This window comes from Nyctereutes procyonoides, unplaced genomic scaffold, assembly GCF_905146905.1.
Source record: "Nyctereutes procyonoides isolate TBG_1078 unplaced genomic scaffold, NYPRO_anot_genome, whole genome shotgun sequence".
Lineage (NCBI taxonomy): Eukaryota > Metazoa > Chordata > Mammalia > Carnivora > Canidae > Nyctereutes > Nyctereutes procyonoides.
Genome location: NW_026575125.1, coordinates 74,772,442 through 74,794,580, shown reverse-complemented (window position 1 = coordinate 74,794,580; position 22,139 = coordinate 74,772,442). Strand labels below are relative to the sequence as shown.

General features: G+C 41.6%; 2 protein-coding genes across 2 annotated transcripts; both read right to left on the bottom strand.

Annotated features, from left to right (window-relative positions):
- Nucleotides 1–12,258: 12,258 nt before the first annotated feature.
- On the bottom strand, nucleotides 12,259–12,899 carry LOC129518004 (DNA replication factor Cdt1-like). The gene has a single exon (XM_055338073.1). It carries the CDS (start codon nucleotides 12,897–12,899, stop codon nucleotides 12,360–12,362), a length of 540 nt encoding a protein of 179 aa, XP_055194048.1. The 3' UTR covers nucleotides 12,259–12,359.
- Nucleotides 12,900–16,367: 3,468 nt separating this feature from the next.
- On the bottom strand, nucleotides 16,368–16,664 carry TCEAL9 (transcription elongation factor A like 9). Its single transcript, XM_055337438.1, has one exon. It carries the CDS (start codon nucleotides 16,662–16,664, stop codon nucleotides 16,368–16,370), a length of 297 nt encoding a protein of 98 aa, XP_055193413.1.
- Between the last annotated feature and the right edge of the window lie 5,475 nt (nucleotides 16,665–22,139).

Below are 22,139 nucleotides of genomic sequence, written 5' to 3'. Positions count from 1 at the left end.
TCAAAGCAAATGGTGGGTATTTGTCGTTTCTAATGGCTGAGTAATATTCCACTGTATACATAGACCACATCTTCTTTATCCATTCATCTTTCAATGGACACCGAATCTCCTTCCACAAGTTGGCTATTGTGGACATTGCTGCTATAAACATTGGGGTGAAGGTGTCCTGCCGTTTCACTGCATCTGCATCTTTGGGGTAAATCCCCAGTAGTGCAAGTGCTGGGTCTATTTTTAACTCTTTGAGGAACCTCCACACAGTTTTCCAGAGTGGCTGTACCAGGTCACATTCACACCAACAATGCAACAGGGTGCCCCCTTCTCCACATCCTTTCCAACATTTGTTGTTTCTTGTCTTGTTAATTTTCCCCATTTTCACTGGTGTGAGGTGGTATCTCATTGAGGTTTTGATTTGTATTTCCCTGATGGCAAGTGATGCGGAGCATTTTCTCATGTGCTTGTTGGCCATGTCTATGTCTCTCTGTGGAATTTCTGTTCATGTCTTTTGCCCACTTCATGATTGGATTGTTTGTTTCCTGGGTGTTGAGTTGAATAAGTTCTTTATAGATCTTGGATACTAGCCCTTTATCTGATATGTTATTTACAAATATCTTCTCCCATTCTGTAAGTTGTCTTTTACTTTTGTTGACTGTTTCTTTTGCTGGGCAGAAGGTTTTGATCTTGATGAAGTCCCAATAATTCATTTTTGCTATTATTTCTCTTGCCTTCATAGATGTATCTTCCAAGAAGTTGTTGTGGCCAAGTTCGAAAAGGGTGTTGCCTGGGTTCTCCTCTAGGACTATGATGGAATCTTGTCTCACATTTAGATCTTTCAACCATTTTGACTTTATCTTTGTGAATGGTGCAAGAGAGTGGTCTAGTTTCATTCTTCTGCACGTGGCTGTCCAATTTTCCCATCACCATTTATGGAAAAAACTGCCCTTTTTCCAGTGGAAGTCTTTCCTGCTTTGTCGAATACTAGTTGATCATCGAGTTGAGGACCCATTTCTAGATTCTCTATTCTGTTCCATTCATCTATGTGTCTGCTTTTGTGCCAGTACCACACTGTCTTGATGATCACAGCTTTGTGGTACAAACTGAAATCTGACATTGTGATGACCCCGGCTCTGGTCAACTTGCTGTTCTTCCTCCAGTTCCTTTAGAAGTGAGTTTAGCTTGTATATTGAATTTTTCCAGTGAAATCTCACATTGTGATGACCCGGCTCTGGTCAACTGCTGTTCTTCCTCCAGTTCCTTTAGAAGTGAGTTTAGCTTGTATATTTGAATTTTTCCAGTGTTTTTTTTAATAATAAATTTATTTTTTATTGGTGTTCAATTTGCCAACATACAGAATAACACCCAGTGCTCATCCCGTCAAGTGTCCCCCTCAGTGCCCGTCACCCATTCACCCCCACCCCCCGCCCTCCTCCCCTTCCACCACCCCTAGTTCATTTACCAGAGTTAGGAGTCTTTATGTTCTGTCTCCCTTTTTGATATTTCCCACACATTTCTTCTCCCTACCCTTCTTCTATTCCCTTTCACTATTATTTATATTCCTCAAATGAATGAGACCATATAATGTTTGTTCTCCAATTGACTTTTTTCACTCAGCATAATACCCTCCAGTTCCATCCACGTTGAAGCAAATGGTGGGTATGTCATTTCTAATGGCTGAGTAATATTCCATTGTATACATACACCACATCTTCTTTATCCATTCATCTTTCGATGGACACCGAGGCTCCTTCCTCAGTTTGGCTATTGTGGACAATGCTGCAAGAAACATCGGGGTGCAGGTGTCCCGGCGTTTCATTGCATCTGTATCTTTGGGGTTTCCAGTGTTTTGAGGGGCGCTTGTATTGCGATAATTTCCCTCTCTGGACTGCTTTTGCTTTATCCCTAAGATTTTGAATGGTTGTATCTTCATTTTCATTAGTTTCCATGAATCTTTTTAATTCTTCTCTAATTTCCTGGTTGACCTTTACTCCTTTTAGCATGATGCTCTTTAACCTTCATGTGTTTGCATGTCTTCCAAATTTATTCTTGTAATTGAGTTCAAGTTTCAAAGCATTGTGGTCTGAAAATATGCAGGGGACAATCCTAATCTTTTGGTATCGGTTAAGACCTGAGTTGTGACCCAGTATGTGGTCTATCCTGGAGAAAGTTCCACGTGCACTTGAGAAGAATGTGTATTCAGTTGCGTTTGGATAAAAAGTTCTGTAAATATCTGTGAAATCCATCTGGTCCAGTGTATCATTTAAAGGCCTTGTTTCTTTGGAGATGTTGTGCTTAGAATATCTGTCATTTGCAGAGAGTGCCGTATTGAAGTCTCCCAGTATTAGTGTATTATTATCTAAGTATGTCTTTACTCTGGTTATTAAGTGATTGATATACTTGGCAGCTCCCACATTAGGGGCATAAATATTCATGATTGTTAGGTCCTCTTGTTGGACAGAACCTTTAAGTATGATATAGTGTCCCCCTTCATCTATAATAATAGATGTCTTTGGGATAAACTTTAATTTATCTGATATGAGGATGGGTACCTCTGCTTTCTTTTGAGGACCATTTGAATGGTAGATGGTTCTCCAACCTTTTATTTTCAGGCCGTAGGTGTCCTTAGGTCTAAAATGAGTCTCTTGTAGACAGAAGATAGATGGGTCTTGCTTGTTTATCCAGTCTGTAACCCTGCGCCTTTTGATGGGATCATTAAGTCCATTAATGTTCAGAGTTACTATTGAAAGATATGAATTTAATGTCATCATAATACTTATTCAGTCCCTGTTTTTGTGGCTTATTTCTTTTGGATTCCTCTTTCTTTTACAGAGTTCCCCCTTAATATTTCTCGCAGAGCTGGTTTGGTGGTCACATATTCCTTCAGTTTCTGCCTATTTTGGAAGCTCTTTATCTCTCCTTCTATTCTGAATGAGAGCCTTGCTGTATACATTACTGCATGTTCTTCTCATTTTGGACCTTGAATATATCCTGCCAGCCCTTTCTGGCCTTCCAGGTCTCTGTGGAGATTTCTGCAGTTAATCTAATAGTTCGCCCCATATAAATTAGGGATCTCTCGTCTCTTGCTGCTTTAAGGATTTTCTCTTTAACTTTGATATTTGCAAGTTTCATATTAAATGTCGAGCTATTTAACGGTTTTTATTGATTTGGTGGGGGTGGACCTCTCTATCTCCTGGATTTGAATGCCAGTTTCCCTCCCCAAGTTAGGGAAGTTCTCAGCTATGCTTTGTTCAAATATGCTTTCCGGTCCTCTGTCCCTCTCGGCGCCCTCTGGAACCCCAATTAAACATAGACTTTTCCGGGATCCCTGGGTGGCGCAGCGGTTTGGCGCTTGCCTTTGGCCCAGGGCGCGATCCTGGAGACCCGGGATCGAATCCCACGTCAGGCTCCCGGTGCATGGAACCTGCTTCTCCCTCTGCCTATGTCTCTGCCTCTCTCTCTCTCACTGTGTGACTATCATAAATAAATAAAAATTAAAAAAAAAACAAACATAGACTTTTCCTTCTGAGGCTGTCATTTATTTCCCTTAACCTTTCCTCATGGTCTTGTAATTGTTTTTCCCTTTTTTCCTCAGCTTCTTTCCTTGCCATAAACTTGTCTTCTAGGTCACTCACTCTTCTACCTCATTAACCCTCGTCCTTAAGACCTCCAGTTTGAATTGCATCTCATTTAATTGATTTTTAATTTTGGCCTGATTAGATCTAAATTCTGCAGTCATGAAGTCTCTTGAATCCTTTATGCCTTTTTCCAGAGCCACCAATAGCTTTATAATTGTGCTCCTTAATTGGCCTTCTGATATCTAATTTAATCCAAATTCTGTAACTCTGTGGCAGAGAGTACTGTTTCTTTTTTTTTTAAGATTTTGTTCATTTATTCATGAGAGACAGAGAGAGAGAGAGGCAAAGACACAGGCAGAGGGAGAAGCAGGCTCCACACAGGGAGCCTGAAGTGGGACTGGATCCCGGGTCTCCAGGATCACACCCTGGACTAAAGGCAGTGCCAAACCACTGAGCCACCCGGGCTGCCCGAGTGTACTGTTTCTGATTCTTGCTTTTGTGGTGAGTTCTTTCTTGTCATTTTGCTCAGTGCAGAGTGGCTAAAAGCAAGTTGTACTGAAAAAAGGAAGAAAAGGAAAGGAAAAAAAACAAGGGGGTGGGTATCCCCTGGTTCTATATACTGTAAATCCCTCGACTTCCCCTGTAGCTTTCCAGTGTTGCTTGGCCGAGAACTTGCTCTTCCCCTGTGCTTTCAGCTGGTCTTCTGGGGGAGGGGCGTGCTGTACTGATTCTCAGGTGTGTGCACGGCTCAGTGGGAGCTGTTTATCCTGTGAGGCCCCTGTTCCATGGCAGCCCCGCTCCGTCCCAGGCACAGGGTGACACCAGGAAGAACAACAACACTGGCGGGGGCCAGCTCTCTAGCTCTGAAGTCAGCTCCCGCAGTAACCACTGGAATCTCCCAGTCCACACTGGCCTTCATGCTCCCGGGGGGCGGCGGCGCTGTTCTGCACAGCTTGGGGGCGCCCAGAGCCAGGAGAGTCCTCCCTGTCCTGTGCCCTCCATGCCTCCCACCTGTCCCGGGGGGAGCGTAGTATCCCCAGCTGTGTCCCCCGGGGTCCTGGGATCCGGGTCTTGTGCTGCTGGAATTGCACTCCCGGGGCCACGACTCTGGAAGGCAGCAAGGCGCAGCCCCCTCTGCCCGGGGCCACTACCTGAGGTTCTCCCATGCCCTGATGGGGACCGCACTCCAGCCCTTTACTGAGCTTGGCCCACAGTCTGTGGCGTACTCTCCCCCGGGGCTGCACTTCCTCTGTTAGTGACCCCAGGAGACTGGAGGCTCCACTGCCCCTCCTGTGGCTCTGCCCGGTTTCCCTGCTAAGTGCCTTTCCTTCTGGGAAGAATCTGGTGCGGATTTTTAAAGATCCCGCTTTCCCGGGACTGGGCTCTTCTGTCCTGGAGGCTTTTGTTGCCCGCCTCAGCCCGGCTCCTTGCGGGTGCCCCTCCTCCACTTGATTCTTCTTCTTCTCCCCCCCCCCCATCTACCTACCTTGTTAGAAGCGAAAACTCTTCTCTCTGTAACGTTCCAGCTGTTCTCTCTTTAAATTTCAGGTCGAATTCGTAGGTTTTCAGGGTGATTTGAAAGTTATCCAGGTAAGTTGGTGGGGACAGGTGGGTTGAGGACCCTACTCCTCCGCCATCTTGCGCTAGCTCCCCTAAATTCTTTTTGAGTCAATTTCTTTTTCTTTGCTACCGATGAAGGACAGTGGGATATATGGACCTGCCCCGATGGACCAAGGGGTGAGGAAGCGACATGATCTTGTATGTAGAACGTTTTATGGAATCCACTGATATACACTAATAGAATAAACAACTTCAGCATACTTACACGATTCAAGATCAATATACAAAACTCAATTGCATTTCTATACACTTATAATTAACAATATGAAAATGAAATTAAGAAAACTGTTATATTTAGAATAGCATCAAAAGAATAAAATATTAATAAATAAATTTAATAAGGGGAGTACAAAATTAATACTCTGAATACTGCAAAATATTACTGAAATAAATTAAATAAAATGGGGACCTGGCTGGCTCAGCAGGAAGAGCATGCAGCTCTTGATCTCGGAGTTGGAAGTTCAAGCCCCATGTTGGGTGTAGAGATTACTAAAAAAATAAAATAAAGTTTGTGATGCCTGGATGGCTCAGTCAGAGCATGCAACTCTTGATCCCAGGGTTGTGGGTTGAAGCCCCACATTGGTTGTAGAGCTTACTTTTAAAAAGAAAAAAAAAGCAATTATTTTTTAAGATTTTATTTATTTACTAGAGAGAGAGAGAGAGTGCATGTGCACAGTGGAAGAGGGAGAGGGTGAAGTAGACTCCCTGTTGAGCAGGGAGCCCAACACGGGGCTCAATCCCAGGACCCCAGGATCATGACCTGAGCTGAAGCCAAATTCTTAACCAACTGAGCCACTTGGGTGCCCCAAGAAGAGGCAACTAAATGGTAAAAAAGAATCCCATGTTCTTGAGCAGAAAAATTTAATATTGTTAAAATGGCAATACTCCCCAAATTTATATACAGATTCAATGCAGTCCTTTTCAGAATCCCATTTGATTTCTTTGTAGAAATTGATGGAATGTTTCTAAAATTTGTATAGCATTGCAAGGGCCTCTAAATAGCCAACGTAACCTGGAAAAGAATAAAGTACATCACTGCATATCTCCTGTTTTTGAGACTTAACTACAAAGCAATGATAATCAAGATAGTCTGATACTGGTACAAGATAGACATATAGGTCAGTGGGATTGAATCAAGAGTCCAGAAATAAAACCATGTGTCTGATGACTGTCAACAAAGGTACCAAGACCATTAAATGGAAAAAAAAATCCTTTCACGAATAATACTAGAATAACTAGATAGTGACTAGCAACCTAATGATATTAGATCTCTACCTCATGCTATATTCAAAAAAATTAACTAAAAATAAATCAGAGACCTAAATGTAAAAACTAAAATAATACAACTATTTGGGGGAAAAACATAGGGGCAAATTTTCATGACCTTTGATATGGCAAAGAGTTCTTAGATGTGATACCAAAACATGACCAAAAAAAGAAAAACTACATTGAACTTCATCAAAACTAAAATTTTTTAAGCATCAAAGTGCAAGGTCAGGAATGTGAAAAGACAACTCACGGAATGGGGGAAAATATGTAAAAGTCATATATCTGATAAGGAACTTGTATCCAGAATAAATAAAAACTTATAGCTCAATGATAAAAAGGCAGATATCTTAATTTAAAAATGGGCAAAGGATTTGAATAGACATTTCCCCAAGTAAGATACACAAATGGCCAATAAACACAGGAAGAGATGCTCAACATCAGTTAACAGGAAAATGCAAACCAAAACCACATTGAAATACCATTTCACCCCTGTTAAAACGGCGAGGATCAAAAAGTCAGATAATAAAAAGTAAGGATATGAGGAAACTGGAACCCTTACACACTGCTCAGAGAATGTCAAATGGTCAGCCAGTTTGGAAAACTAGTATGGCTGTTCCTGAAACAATTAAGTATAGAGTTACTGTATGACTCAGCAATTCAATTCCTAGATATCTACTCAAGAGAAATAATAATATGTGTCCTCACAAAGCCTGTTTATACTAGCACTATTCATAATAAGCAAAAGATGGAAACAGCTCAAATATCCATCAATGGATTAATGAGTAAATACATGTGGCATATCCATACAATAGAATATTGTTCAGCCATAAAAAGAAAGAAGACGGGATCCCTGGGTGGCGCAGCGGTTTGGCGCCTGCCTTTGGCCCAGGGCACGATCCTGGAGACCCAGGATCGAATCCCACGTCTGGCTCCCGGTGCATGGAGCCTGCTTCTCCCTCTGCCTGTGTCTCTGCTTCCCTCTCTGCATCTCTCATGAATAAATATATTAAAAAAAAAAGAAAGAAGACATACTTGCTACACAATTGATGAGCCTTGAAAACATATGCTAAGTGAATGAAGCCAATCACAAAAGACCACATTTTATATTAGCACAACTTTATGAAATATACAACATAGCAAAGTCTGTAGAGACAGAAAGATTAGTGTTTGCTTAGACCTGGAGGGATAGAGGCATGGAGGAGGGGTCATAGTTAAGGGTATGGTGTTTGTTTCTGACTTGAAAATGTTCTAAAATTGACAATGGTGATAGTTGCATATAACTGAACATAGTAAAAACCCCATTGAACTATACATTTTAAGTGGGTAAAAGTATATGGTATGCGAATTGTATCTCAATAAAGCTGTTTTTTATTAAAAAAAGAAGTAACATCTATTCTGAGATGGATGAGTAGGGGTTATCCATGCTAAGTGTTTGGAGAGTGATTCAAAGAATGTTTCAGTCAAGAAGAATTGCGGGAACCAAGATCAGGACTCAAAAGGACATGGAGCTTTGAAGAAATAATGGGAATTCTTTAAGCACGATGTTGTTGTTGTTATTATTTATTAAATACCAACTGTTGCAGAGTAGAGAATAGAAGCAAGGGCTTTGACCTTAGTCAGACATTTCATTTAATAGCTGCGGGACCTTGGCCAAGACACTTAATTTCTCTTAGCTTCACTTCTCTTTTTTTAAAAGATTTTATTTATTCATGAGAGACACAGAGAGGCAGAGACACAGGCAGAGGGAGAATCAGGCTCCCCACAATGAGCCCAATGTGGGACTCGATCCTGGACCCCAGGATCATGCCCTGAGCCAAAGGCAGATGACCAACTGCTGAGCCACCCACCTAGGCATCCCTTCACTTTCCTTTTTTATGAAGTATTAGGCTAATGACTGGTGCAGTCACTCTGGAAAACAGTGTTAAAGTTCCTCAAAAAGTTAGAAGTAGAACTACCCTATACTCAACTGATAAATCATTGCACACTACATCTAAAACTAAGTATGTACTTTATGTTGGCCAATTGAATTTAAATTAAAAAAAATAGAACTACCCTACAACCCAGTAATTGTACTACTAGGTATTTATCCAAAGGATACAAAAATACTAATTCAAAGGAGCCCAATGTTTATAGCAACACTATCAACGATAACCAAATTATGGAAAGAGCCCAAAAGTCCATCAACTTATGAATGAATAAAGAAGATGTGATATATGTATACAATGGAATATTACTCAGCCATCAAAGAGAATGAAATCTTGCCATTTGCAATGATGTGGATGAAACTAGAGTGTATTATGCTAAATGAAATAAGCCAGAGAAAGATAAGTACCATATAGTTTCATTCATACATGGAATTTAAGAAACAAAACAGATGAACATAGAGGAAGAGAAGGAAAAATAAAAAGATAAAAACAGAGGGGGAGGCAAACCATAAGAGACTCTTAGCTATAGAGAACAAACTGAGGGTTTCTGGAGGGGTGTGGGCAGGGGATGAGCTAAGCGGGTAATAGGCATTAAGGAGGGCCCTTGTGATGAGCACTAGGTAGTATATGTAAGTGATGAATCACTAAATTCTACTCCTGAAAACAATACTATACTCTATGTTAACTAACTTGAATTCAAATAAAATCTTAGAAGGAAGAAAACTAGACTAGTAGGCTAATGATAATGACATCTGGAAAAGGGTTCAGAGTTCATGGAAGAGAAAAAGGACTCTGTAAGTCCAGAAAATATTTTGGCAATTACAAAGCAAGTATTCTTTGGGGCACCTGGGTGGCTCAGTTGGTTAAGCCTCTGACTTCAGCTCAGGCCATGATCTCAGGGTCTTGGGATCAGGCCCTGCATTGGACTCCTCACTCAGTGGAATCTGCTTGTCCCTCTGCTCCTCCCCTGTTCATGTTCTCTTTCAAACAAACAAACAATTTGGGGAATATGAATAATAGTGAAAGGGAATATAAGGGAAGGGAGAAGAAATGTGTGGGAAATATCAGAAAGGGAGACAGAACATAAAGACTTCTAACTCTGGGAAATGAACTTGGGGTGGTGGAGGGGGAGGAGGGCGGGGGGTGGGAGTGAATGGGTGACGGGCACTGAGGGGGACACTTGATGGGATGAGCACTGGGTGTTATTCTGAATGTTGGTAAATCGAACACCAATAAAAATTAATTTATTAAAAAAAATCAAACAAATAAACAGACAAACAAAATAAATATTTAAAATAAAAACAAAGCAAGGATAATAGAATTACCCATTAGGAAAAATTTGTAAAAAATATTTATTTCTTAAATAACCAGAGAGCAGAAGGTATGGTGAGATATCAGAATACCACTTAAAAAGACATGATTGTTCCCTTTAGTGAGCTAAAGGGCTTCATCTTGATATTAATAGGTACGAGTATGTATGTGTGTGTGTGTGTATTTTTATACTATGTTTCCTGTCCTTCATTTTTCTCTTAATCATGGCATGGTGAATGTGTAGTACATATGGATCTACTTTATTCCTTTAAAGATTCTTTACCCATACTATACTGAAAATATTGTAAGGGGGTGCGGGCAACATATTTGAATAGACATTTCTCAAAGCAAAGTGTAAAAATGACCAATAAGTATGCAAAAAGACACTCCATGCCCAAATAAACCCAGTGGTTCAGCCGTTTTTGCTAAAGCTCTTGCAAAACCTTAGTGCCAGAGTATCAAATAACTGCATTTAGACACTCTTTTGAAAGGTCCCACCCTCCCTCAAACTTTACTCTACCTTGAACTTTCCTTGTGGAGGGAACAAATCGTCTCTTCTCTTGGCTTTTGCCTTTTCCTTTTACAGAGTCATGGTGATTATGTATGTATGGGATCCAAGGCTGGTTTTCAAAAACACATGCTCCTGTCAGTTTCTCAGTGAAAATTTTTGCGTAAGATTACTTCTCTCATTAGTATCCTGATACATCCATTGGTCTTGCTCCTCTCCTTTTATTTTGTGAATCATAGTAGCTATGTCTTATGTTAACCTTAAAGTTCTTCATGAAAAAAAAATAAAGTTCTTCATGGACTATTGACTTTTAGTTTCATAGTTGTTCTTTTCAGTTAATTAGAATTCATTCAAAATCCTATATATTAAACAAAGTTACAAATGCCCTGTTTACACTCTACAGTACAGTGCATTATCTGCTTTATTTAACATGGAATTATAAATCCAAATTTGCTCTATTGAGAAAGGCTTACCATTCACATTAAGATTTATTGCACAGAGAAAACTGTTATTGGGAGTCAATCCACCTTGGATCCTGATCATCCCTGCACATTTTTATTGGGTATACAAAGAATGTAAGACCCTGACCACTCTACCTTGTGGAGATTCAGTGTCCAGAACAAGTGGTTGGTGGCATCTATGGTGTCCTGAATAGGAAGCGAGGTCATGTCTTTGAGGAGTCCCAGGTGACCGGCACTCCCATGTTTGTTGTGAAGGCCTACCTGCCTGTGAATGAGTCCTTTGGCTTCACTGCTGACCTGAGGTCCAACACCGGTGGCCAGGCCTTCCCCCAGTGCATATTTGACCACTGGCAGATCCTGCCCGGGGATCCCTTCAACAACACCAGCCACCCCAGCCAGTGGTGGCTGAAACACGCAAGCGTAAAGGCTTGAAGGAAGGCATCCCTGCCCTGGACAACTTCCTGGACAAATTGTAGGCAGCCCTCCCCTGCAGCCCACCACCCCAGGTGGGACTCAGCACAGCCCCTGCACCCGGCTGACGATCGACCACAGCAACAAGCCCTCGCATTCTCCATGACACCTCGAGACTGTCCAGTGACGCTCCACCTGACAGGTTCTGGGGCCCACTTAGTGCCATCACTCAACGTGAACACTTGATGCCGTTTCTTTCAATATTTATTTCAAAATTTCAGAGGCAACAAACACCCTAGCAGCAGGGACTTATTTGGCCAGTGGGGGTGGGGGAGGCGGGATGGGACACTCAACATTTTTTTTTCCATTTCAGAAACTCAAATGTCAAAAAAAAAAAAAGCGCATTAAGAGGTTTATTTGGGTAAATGGCCCGTAGTGGATTTCCCCCCAGAAAGGGGGAAGGAACGAGCCGGTAGACCTTTCTTTTTGGACAGAAGCTAGAAGGCAGGAAACTTTGTGCGGTGTCACCGTGAGCACCTCCAGCTGTATTAGTGCCATTGGAATAATAAATTTGATATGGTGGTAAAAAAAAAAAGTCTTCAAGTCAGCAGTCATCATCTTCCTCCTCTTCCTCTTCCTTGTCGTCATGTTCTTCTTCATCAACCGTCGTATAAGAAATCTCTCAACAAACAACAGTAGTACCAGAGTCTGATCCAAACAGTCAGGTTGATTGGACTTATGACCCAAATGAACCACGATACTGCATTTGCAATCAGGTATCCTATGGCAAGATGGTGGGATGTGATAACCAAGATTGCCCAATAAAATGGTTCCATTATGGATGTGTTGGGTTGACAGAAGCACCAAAAGGAAAATGGTACTGTCCACAGTGCACTGCTGCAATGAAGAGAAGAGGCAGTCGGCACAAATAAAGGTGGCCGTCTCCTTTGAGGAAGAGAATCTTCAACTAAACATTTTATATAGGACTTTAAAAAAAAAAAGAAGAGAAGGAAAGAAGACACAATGCATTTCCAGGCAACCACTTCAAGGATTTACAAAAACAATCCTGTAAGATCTTGAACTTGAATTTTATGGGTTGTATTTTTTTTTTCCCCAACAGAAACCAGTTTAATGATGATACGCTGCTCTGGGGTAGGGCTACCATCCACACTGGCCAGAAAGCCTGGTGGGGAATGCAGAAGGGAGGAAAGTGCATCGTGTTCCTAATGGGAGTAAAATGGACACAGCGGTTGGGCCAGGAGCCTGAGGCCAGTGTCCGCAAGGCTCACAGTGCTGCCTCTGCAAGGGCAAGGCGGGCCAGCCTCATGATGACACCTGCCAGGTCAGCAGCCTTGTCCAGCTTGATGTAGGTGTCTGTGCGGATGTGGTCGAGGCTGAGCCAGTCGGGTAGCAGCTCAGAGAGGAGCCATATGTGCTTCTCCATCTCTCCGGGGTTCATGGCTGCAGGGTAGCTGCCCACCATCCTGCTGCAGGCCACCTCCATGGTGAGCGCAGGCTTACGCTCGGACACAAAGATGCTGCGCAGCACGCGGGCCAGCTCGGGCAGCTGCTGCAGCCGTTGCAGCCATTGCTCCTGCTCTGGGTGTCGGGTCATCTGTGCCAGCTGCTTCTGTACCTCCTTGCAGCGGATCCTCTCTAGCAGGTCCTGGGACACCCCCTTCAGGGTCGCAGGTGGGGTGGCCGGCAGGGCAGGGCTGGGGGCCCCAGGGCTGCTAGGCTTGGTTGTATGCAGAGCCAGGTCACTCAGGGCCTTTTCCATCCTGGGTGACATGAGGCTGCGGGCACGAGCCAACAGGTAGTCCATGTCTCAGAGTTGTGTTTGCAACAAGCAACTTTGAAGAATGAGGTAACATATTTCCCTGGATACAGAGTAGGCTTGCTTCTGTTTACCATGAAACCAATGAATTCTCCAAACACAGGGTTTTTTTCCTGTTACACAATGCACTGCATGTGCAGACATCCATAAAAGGGTCTGTGTCACCTCAGATGATTTGAGGATCACGGAGAACTAGTAAAAACCAGTATGAATCTTTAGCTATGGCTTTTGCCATGAGCAATAATATCTTTTGTTTTTGACCCAGGATTCTAGTGTCTTCTGCCAGTATGCATTAAAGAGTAGCAGGTTAACTCGTTAAATTGTATGTAGGGTATAATCTCAGATCACATAATTCTTTTTATTATTTTTTAAGATTTTATTATTCATTCGACAAAGAGAGCACAAGCAGGGAGAGCAGCAGGCAGAGGGAGAGGGAGAAGCAGGCTCCCTGCTGAGCAAGAAGCCCAATGTGAGGCTCAATCCCAAGACCCTGGGATCATGACCTGAGCTGAAGGAAGACACTTAACTGACTGAGCCACCCACGCACCCCATCAGATCGTATATTTCTTGACAGGTGTTTCCAGATACTATCCCTAAATCAGTTATACAAGCACAATATTTCCCACTAGGACGATTTTTGCAATGTCTGTGTACTGCCTGTGCTTCATGTCTGTCTCCAAACTGACTCACCTACTTAATTTGAGTACTTTTTTGAAAAGGAAGCTTTATAACACCACCTTAAATCTATACTATCATCTTTTGCCTGAAATAGAGTATTCATTAATATACATTTAAATAAACACATGGCGGAACGCCTGGGTGGCTCAGTGGTTGGGTGGCTGCCTTTGGCTCAGGTCGTGATCCCGAGATCTGGGATAGAGTCCCGAGTCGGGCTCCTGCGGGGAGCCTGCTTCTTCCTCTGCCTGTGTCTCTGCCTCTCTCTCTCTCTGTGTGTGTCTCTCATGAATAAATAAATGAATCTTTAAAAAATAAATAAATAAACACATGGCTATTACAATTTAATATATTTGTGTACTATCTAAAATCATCCCCACCCCCCCACCAGGCCCTCTACTTTAACCCCAAGCTGATTTCATCCACAGGAGTCATGCCTGTGACAGACTATCATAACTAATGCTTTTAGTCAATTTTGAGGTCTTATCTTCTTCCGTATAAAAAGTTCTCATCAAGCCCTCCTGTGAAGGAAAAAAGGAAGAAAGTGTCTAGTGCTCTGACCTGCTACAGAGACAGTCATTATCCTCCAGGTAAGTATATCCAGGACAGCCTGGCCATCAGTTGAGGAAAGTCTAGTGCCTACTTCAATATGAAGTAGAGAATCAAAGTCAGGAGAGGAGTGTGGCTTGAACGAGCCCTTCTATATCCTACCTGAGCAACACCCCATGGAGCACCAGGGGATTGAATTCATCCTGTCTTATAAAACTGGAAGTGAGTCCCTGGAAGCTTATGTTACTCCAGTCAGAATCCAGCTCAACCAGTATCCATCAGGCTGTTGCAACCTTGAAGAATAGTCTGGAGTCATGAATTACCCCAAAAGGAGTATTACAGAGGAAAAATAGAATAACACCCAACTGGAAAAACTATGAGCCATAGATACATATATAGATGTATAGATTGGGATGTAGATACACACACACAGTCTTACATAGGACTTCCACATTTCTGGGTAAGGATGGCAGTATCCCCAAATCTGACTTGAACCTCCCTTTAAAATTTACACAGGTCTAAAGGCATCTGTTGAACTGGTGAGGGGGGGCTGCTACCAGTCTTCTGGGAGAGATCACTCATCCTAAGAAAATATTCAGAAGATAAAACCATAATCTTTAGACCCAAAGAAAAGCAATTCTGACTAAAGCATAAGATCTGTTACACAGACTTGTCTTCTGGTCCAATCCTCAAATTGACCCATTGTGTCAGAGTCTTATGGGGGAAGTTCAGGCCTGTGGTTAAAAATCCCCAGACTATATCATGGCCCAAGTTGCCCTGCATAACTATCTAAACTGATGAGTCAGCCAACTGGGGTTTCTAAAGAAATATGTTGGACTTCACTATTGGAGGATTTCAGAACATCATCAGCAAATAGGTAGGGGCCTGGATGAAAGGGCAGAACTACCCAATATACATGATAATATTAAGGAGAGAATAAAGGGAGGTGGGGCAGGCACAGTAGGAAAGAAACAAAAAGACGGCACTCACCTAACAGTTGCCTGGCTTTATTCTTTAAAAAAAAAAAGAAGATTTTATTTATTTATTCATAAGAGACACAGAGAGAGGCAGAGACATAGGCAGAGGGAGAAGCAGGCCCCCAGCAGGGAGCCTGATGTGGGACTTGATCCTCAGACCTGGGACCCCAGGAGCATGACCTGAGCCAAAGGCAGACGCTCAACCACTAAGCCACCCAGGTGCCCCTCCTGGCTTTATTCTTAAGCACAGGTGAGAACTACTTTCTCCATCATCCCAAATAGCTGATACAGATCCCTTGGGAGTTGGGAATCCTACATGGACAGATAGGGAAAGAAACCTGTAGCACTCATAGTCATTACTTTATTTGGTCCTCACATAATCCCTTAGAGCTCATTATTATCTCCATTTTACAGATGAGAAAAGATATAAAATCTATTCTTTTAGCTAAGTGGTCTGGTGGTAATTTGGAGTTCATATTCACTTCTAAAATTCTATCAACAAATATTAAGTTGATAGAACTTTGGAAATAAATTGCCTTTAGAAATAAACTGATTAAATTTATGCTATAGATTACTTCTTTTTTGTTAAAAAACTTTTATTACTTTATTTTTTTTAATTTTTTTTTATTTATTTATGATAGTCACAGAGAGAGAGAGAGGCAGAGACATAGGCAGAGGGAGAAGCAGGCTCCATGCACCGGGAGCCCGACGTGGGATTCGATCCCGGGTCTCCAGGATCGCGCCCTGGGCCAAAGGCAGGCGCTAAACCGCTGCGCCACCCAGGGATCCCAAACTTTTATTACTTTAACAATAATGTGTGTACATTCTAGAAATAAGGAAAAATACAAAAAAGAATAAAAAAATTACTCATAATCCTACTTTTTGTCTTTCATCCTTCACATGTTTTTTTTCCTGTGGATATATGTAATATACAAATGTATTCTTCCTTTCAAAAATATGATATTCACATATTACTTAGTAACCCTTTTTAAATTTTATATCCTGTCAGGAATCTTTTTTTGTACAAATGAGTAAAGCTCTCCTATTAAAAGGCAGAGACTTGTATATTGGTTCAAAATATGATGAACAATGACATGCAGATTAACAAGAGATGCATCTAAAATCACTAATACCAACAAGTTAAACGTAGACAGATGGACAAAGGTATATCAGGAAAATGCAAATCAAAAGACAGTTATATTACAGTGTTAATATCAGGAAAAAATAAAATTAAGGCAAACTACATTAAATAGAGCTAAGGATGGTTTTGGTTAACCTTCCAATGCATGACTATAAGCTTGTTTCTTACTCTCCTTATCTCATCTATTTCATTCACTTCTCTAAGCATATCTTCCTTGCTGAAATGCCTGTTGTGTATATCTTCTTTAAATTCCAGGAGAGACTGAATCAGCTTTTCTATAAAAGTTCCTTCTGTTTTCTCCTCCTCCTCTGGCTCTTCCTCCTCTGGCATTTCCTCAGCCTTTGGTTCTTCCTCAAGCTTTGGTTCACTCTCATTTTCTGGTTTTCCTTCAATTTTTTGACAGGGTATCATCTTGTTAGTCTCCTTTTTCCTTCTCTTCCTTTCTTTTTTTCCTGCTTTATTCCTCTTTGAATAAAATTACTTCTAGGAAGCAAGGTGACCATAAGTCAAAAGAGTGGTAAATGGACAACTGCTCTGGACAGAGGTCTCAGCATTTGCTTTCTTTGATTCAGAGCTATCACCAAATATCTTCCACTTGGGAGACTCAATCAGCAATCAGGGGTTCCCTGAACCTGCAGCTCTTACCTCCACTTTCCACCTCCTTACCTCTCTTTTGTCCCTCCCTTCAGCCTTTTTCAAGGCCCTCCCCAACCATTTCTACACACAGGGCAAACCAGAAGTCCCTCCTGAAACAGAGTAGGTTGGGAGAACCGGCGGTGGGTAGGAACAGTGGGACCCACAACCTCTGTCCGGCCCTCACCCCATTCCACCCCAGGGGCTTTTAAAATATTCCCCTAACCTACCTGTACTGATTGATTAGTTTCTTCCTCCCCTTTTCTAGCTTTGTGCAGTGCTAGGAACGACAGACCTGCAGACCTTCAGACAAATGGGAAATGGCGAGAAAGAGGGAAGGTTGAAGAAGGGGGGAGGGTGGGGAAGGGGCAAGTGCTCGGTGAGCCGATGGCACCTTGTACCTTTTTCCTCAATAAGGTTTTTGGTGATGAAAATTTTCTCACCTTTTGTTTCTCCCACTTCTCCCCCCACCCCACAGTGCAAGTTAGCTTGAATTTCCTATCTGACAGGGAGTAGGAAAAGCAGATTACTTCCAAACTCTATTTAAGACACCAATGGGGGTTGAGGGGAGAGTAAGTGTTGGGAAAGCAGTCTGAAGTAGCAGAGGATGATTATTTTTAAACAACCACAGGTCTCCTTTTCCTTCTCCTGGGACCCCTAGTGCCTTTCCCAAGGGTCATCATTTCCTGCAGACTTGGAGGTGGGAAGTGGAGAGATGGTTTTGACCATGGCTCCCTCAAGTCTCTGCTCTAGGCCACTCCCACCGTAGAAATCCCCAAGCAGCACCCATTTTGACACCAACCTTCAAAATTCCGACAAATTGACTCCTCTTTTCCCTGGCGTCAGGCTCCACCGTCTGCAGGGCTAAAAGAAACCTGGTACCCAGAGGGGAACAAGGACCAGACTAGCAGGACTTCTGCACACCTCGACTCTTGTTCACGTGAGATCTAAGTCACCAGAAAGCTCGGGTCCCCAATTTCCATTCCTACCAAAAGCGCGGCAGAAGTGGGTCCGCCTATGCCCCCTTTCTCTTTATACATCTGGCTTGTCATTCTTAGTTATTGTCGCCTACCCCAGATGGCAAAATGTTACTCGCCTTTCTCTGATTACTAGGGAGGGGCTGCATCTTTTCTGGAGCTACTAAACTTTTAAGAATTGTTGCTTCGCGCCTTCAGCTCCCAGGATTAAGAGCTCCTACATCCATCGCCCCTCCCGTAGACTCCATTTCATCTGCAGTCCCGTCCCTGGCTGTTGTGGAACAGGGTTGGTTTGGTAGCAGGTTGTTAAAAAAAAAAAGGACTCTGGGACAAGAGTGATATGAATTTAGCTTTCACTTTATTCTTAATACTTTTATATTCTTTTTTTAAACAAAAGTAAACATGTTTTTCATAGGCAGAAATGACAAAGACAAAATTACTTTAGTTAAACGAATTAATACATGTAGAATCCTGAGAATAGTTCCTGGCCTATTGTTAAGTGCTCTAAAAGTGCAAGCTATTATTATAATTATATTAGGATTTCATTTGGGGAAAATGATACAAAACTTTAAAAAAAAGAGAGAAAGAAAGTAATGTTTGACTCCAGAGCCCTGATGGTGGTATTTGCCAGGAAGCTGTGCTGCCTGCAGAATCATCAATTGGCAGGTTCACATTATGATCCCAAGTTTCCTCATCCGAAAGGGAATACTAAGGTACATCTTCTAGAACTGAGTTTTGGAATTCTAAATGATACTTAGCTCAAGGAACTCGGCTCATATTATCTTCAACAGATATTGATCACCTTTCAGACCCACTTCAGTCTTCAGTATAAATTGCAAATTTGCAATAAAAATTACATAGTTCTCAGAGACAACATTTAAAAAAATAACAGGAAGAGACATATGTATATTTTTGTTTTGTGGGAGTTTTGGTGCCCCTTTGTGAGGCAGAATAAAGAGCTCAATAGATTATGTAGAAGAAAAATAACCTTTACCCCATGTTCTTTTATTTCACTTGCTCTCCTGTCACATTATTCTATCTTCTGGGAAGCATGTGCTATGAGTACCAGAAAACCCAAGATATAATGGTTTGGGTCTGCCAAACAGAACGCTGGTGTGACAGGATATGTTAGTCCCGGTGCCAGACCTAGACTGTGTACTAAGTTAGCCAAAATAGCCAGTTAGCTCAAAATAGAGAAAGCTTCAAGCAAGAAAAAAAAAAAAAACCTTGACCTGTGCCTCAAAGGGTACACAGGACCTAGATAAAGGGTGGGAAGAAAGAAGAGTAGTCTCACTGAACCTAGGCCCTGTGGCCTTATTATCACCCTGGCCTGTCTTATGCTGCCTTGTTGGGTAGAAGTTCACTTGCTCCTCCTTAGGAGAATTTAAGTCTGTTGATGATGGCTACTATCTGAAAGCAGGTTCAATGTAACAACTTCTTGACATGTTCTGCGCTCTCTCCCAAGGACTTTTTCTCTTATTTCCAGGTCATAGGGACCTGAATTGGCCAACCTTTCTGGATAGTACATACTGAAGCAATTGCTAAGTATTTAAAATATGCATTGCCTTGAGCGGGTAAATCCATTCTTAGGTACACATCCCAGAAAAATATTTAATGGTAGTCGCAATGATTTACCACATCAAAGTTCATAGACCTGACTTCCTAGCATCACTCCTTTGACTTGGACTTGAATATACAAAGAGAAGCCCCAAGCCAAAAGCAGCAACGAAGGAACAGAAAGAGAATTGTTCTAGTCAATAGCAGATATGCACCCAAGCATGTGCACATGCACATTCACACATGCGTGTGCATCTTCTCATCAAGAATTCTCCCAGGTAATTTTGATAGTAAAGAAAGCAACCTTCATGATTCTTTTAAAACAATTCAAATTAGGGCAGCCCCCGTGGCACAGCAGTTTAGCGCCGCCTGCAGCCTGGGGTGTGATCCCGGAGACCTGGGATCGAGTCCCACGTCAGGCTCCCTGCATGGAGCCTGCTTCTCCCTCTGCCTATGTCTCTGCCTCTCTCTCTCTCTTTCTCTCTCTCTCTCTCTCTCTCTGTGTGTCTCTATGAATAAATAAATAAAATCTTAAAAAAATAAAACAATTCAAATTACACCAATGGTGTGTACCATTTATAAATGGAAAGTAACCATTATTATATACGTATGTATATATAATAATTGATTATATATGTTATATATCTGTTATATATGTTATATATATGTTATATAATCAATTATTATCAGTATTATATAATTATGTATATATAATATTGAAAGTTAATATACACAGTACTACATTTCTGTCACAACATACAGATATTTATTTGGGGGCATTTAAAATATAAACATATAATTAAATTGTACCATAACATTTGTAAAGTCCATAAAATTTATTCCTATAAAATTTCAAGTTGTATTATTGAGAGATGAATGAATGACAGATGTGAGCCTGTCTGGTTTAGCTGGATGCACAACCCAAATCCATCAGGGACTCAGCTGAGTTCTGTGGCCATCTTGTAACAGTTGTTTACTCAGCACTGGTGCTTTTTAAAAAATATATTTTTATTTAAATATTTTATTTTTACTTATTTATCTGAGAGAGAGATAGCACATGAGAGAGAGAGTGTGAGAGAGATAGGATGAACAGGGAGAGGGCCAGAGGGAGAGGGAGAAGCAGACTCCTCACTGAGGAGGGAGCCCGATGCAGGGCCCGATCCCTGGACCCTGGGATCACAACCTGAGCTGAAGGCAGAAGCCCAATCCACTGAGCCACCCAGGTGCCCTAGCACTGGTGCTTAAATGTCATCCTTCCATTTCGACCTCTCCCCATACCCCATTGTCCACCATATTATATTCAAAGTCATGTTATTGTGGGGTCTTAATGTATTTCTATATCATAGTAGAACTGTGAATGAATATATACTGAGCTATTCCCATAGGGTGTATTTGAGAATGAGTATTTAGTATAAAGGCGCCTTTTTTAAAATATTTTATTCATTTATTCATGAAAGACACAGAGAGAAATGCAGAGACAGGCAGAGGGAGGAGCAAGCTCCTTGTGGGGGAGCCCGTTGCAGGACTCCATTCCAGGAGCCTGGGACCTGAGCCAAAGGCAGACACTCAACCACTGATCCACCCAGGTGCCTTGGCAACTTTTACTTTCTAAGTGTTGCATTTATATATTTAAATTTTATCTTTAATAGTCGTGTATTAATATTCAGAAAAATGAGACAAACCCTTGAAAACATGCAGAAGAAATAAAATATCTTACAAACATAAGTCAACCATATATTTATTGAAATGGAAGTATTTTAATAATAGATTGGTATGTGAAAAAGGCAGTTTTTTACAAAATGTAACTTGCAGAGCATCTAATTTTAAAAAGTAATATGTGCATAGATATTTATATGTATGTATTTATAGAAAATATTATGGAACAATATACACCAAAATATTAGGAGTGAGTATGGTTGGTGGGATTATGGGTGACTTAGACTTTTTTTTTTATGATAGTCACAGAGAGAGAGAGAGGCAGAGACACAGGCAGAGGGAGAAGCAGGCTCCATGCACCGGGAGCCCGATGTGGGATTCGATCCCGGGTCTCCAGGATCGCGCCCTGGGCCAAAGGCAGGCGCCAAACCGCTGCGCCACCCAGGGATCCCTAGACTTTTTTTTTATATACTTCTTTGTAGATTCTTTTACATTTTCTCAGGGTGTGTGTGTAACTTCTATAATAAAAAATAGTCTGCAAACAGTACAATATTATTTTGTAGCACATATTTCACATATGTATTTCTTCTGTAGGAGTAGGATCTGATTTAATAGCTCCACTACCTACTTAAGGTGTAGGGTCCTTACAATGGTTGAATGCCTCACATTTGGTTCCTTTGCCATGTTTGTGACTAGTATGCATTAAAATGAAGCTCTTCTTATTGCTCTATGTCTTCTCCAATCTAAGTTTGAGATAGTCAATCTGTAGTACTAGTCATACATAAGAAAGGAGGAACCTATTCCCTAAATTTTACCTGCCAAGAAACCTTTCTTTCTAGGATAATGTTTTACCAGGAAAAGTAATATGGTTAGCAATAATAAAATATTTTAAGCAGATTATAAAATAATTTTAGTTACTAATTCACCAATTCTTTTTTTAAAAGTAGGCTTCATGCCCAGTGTGGAGTCCAGCATGAGGCTTGAACTCACAACCCTGAGATCAGGACCTGGGCTGAGATCAAGAATCAAATGCTTAACTGACTGATCCACCCAGGCACCCCCT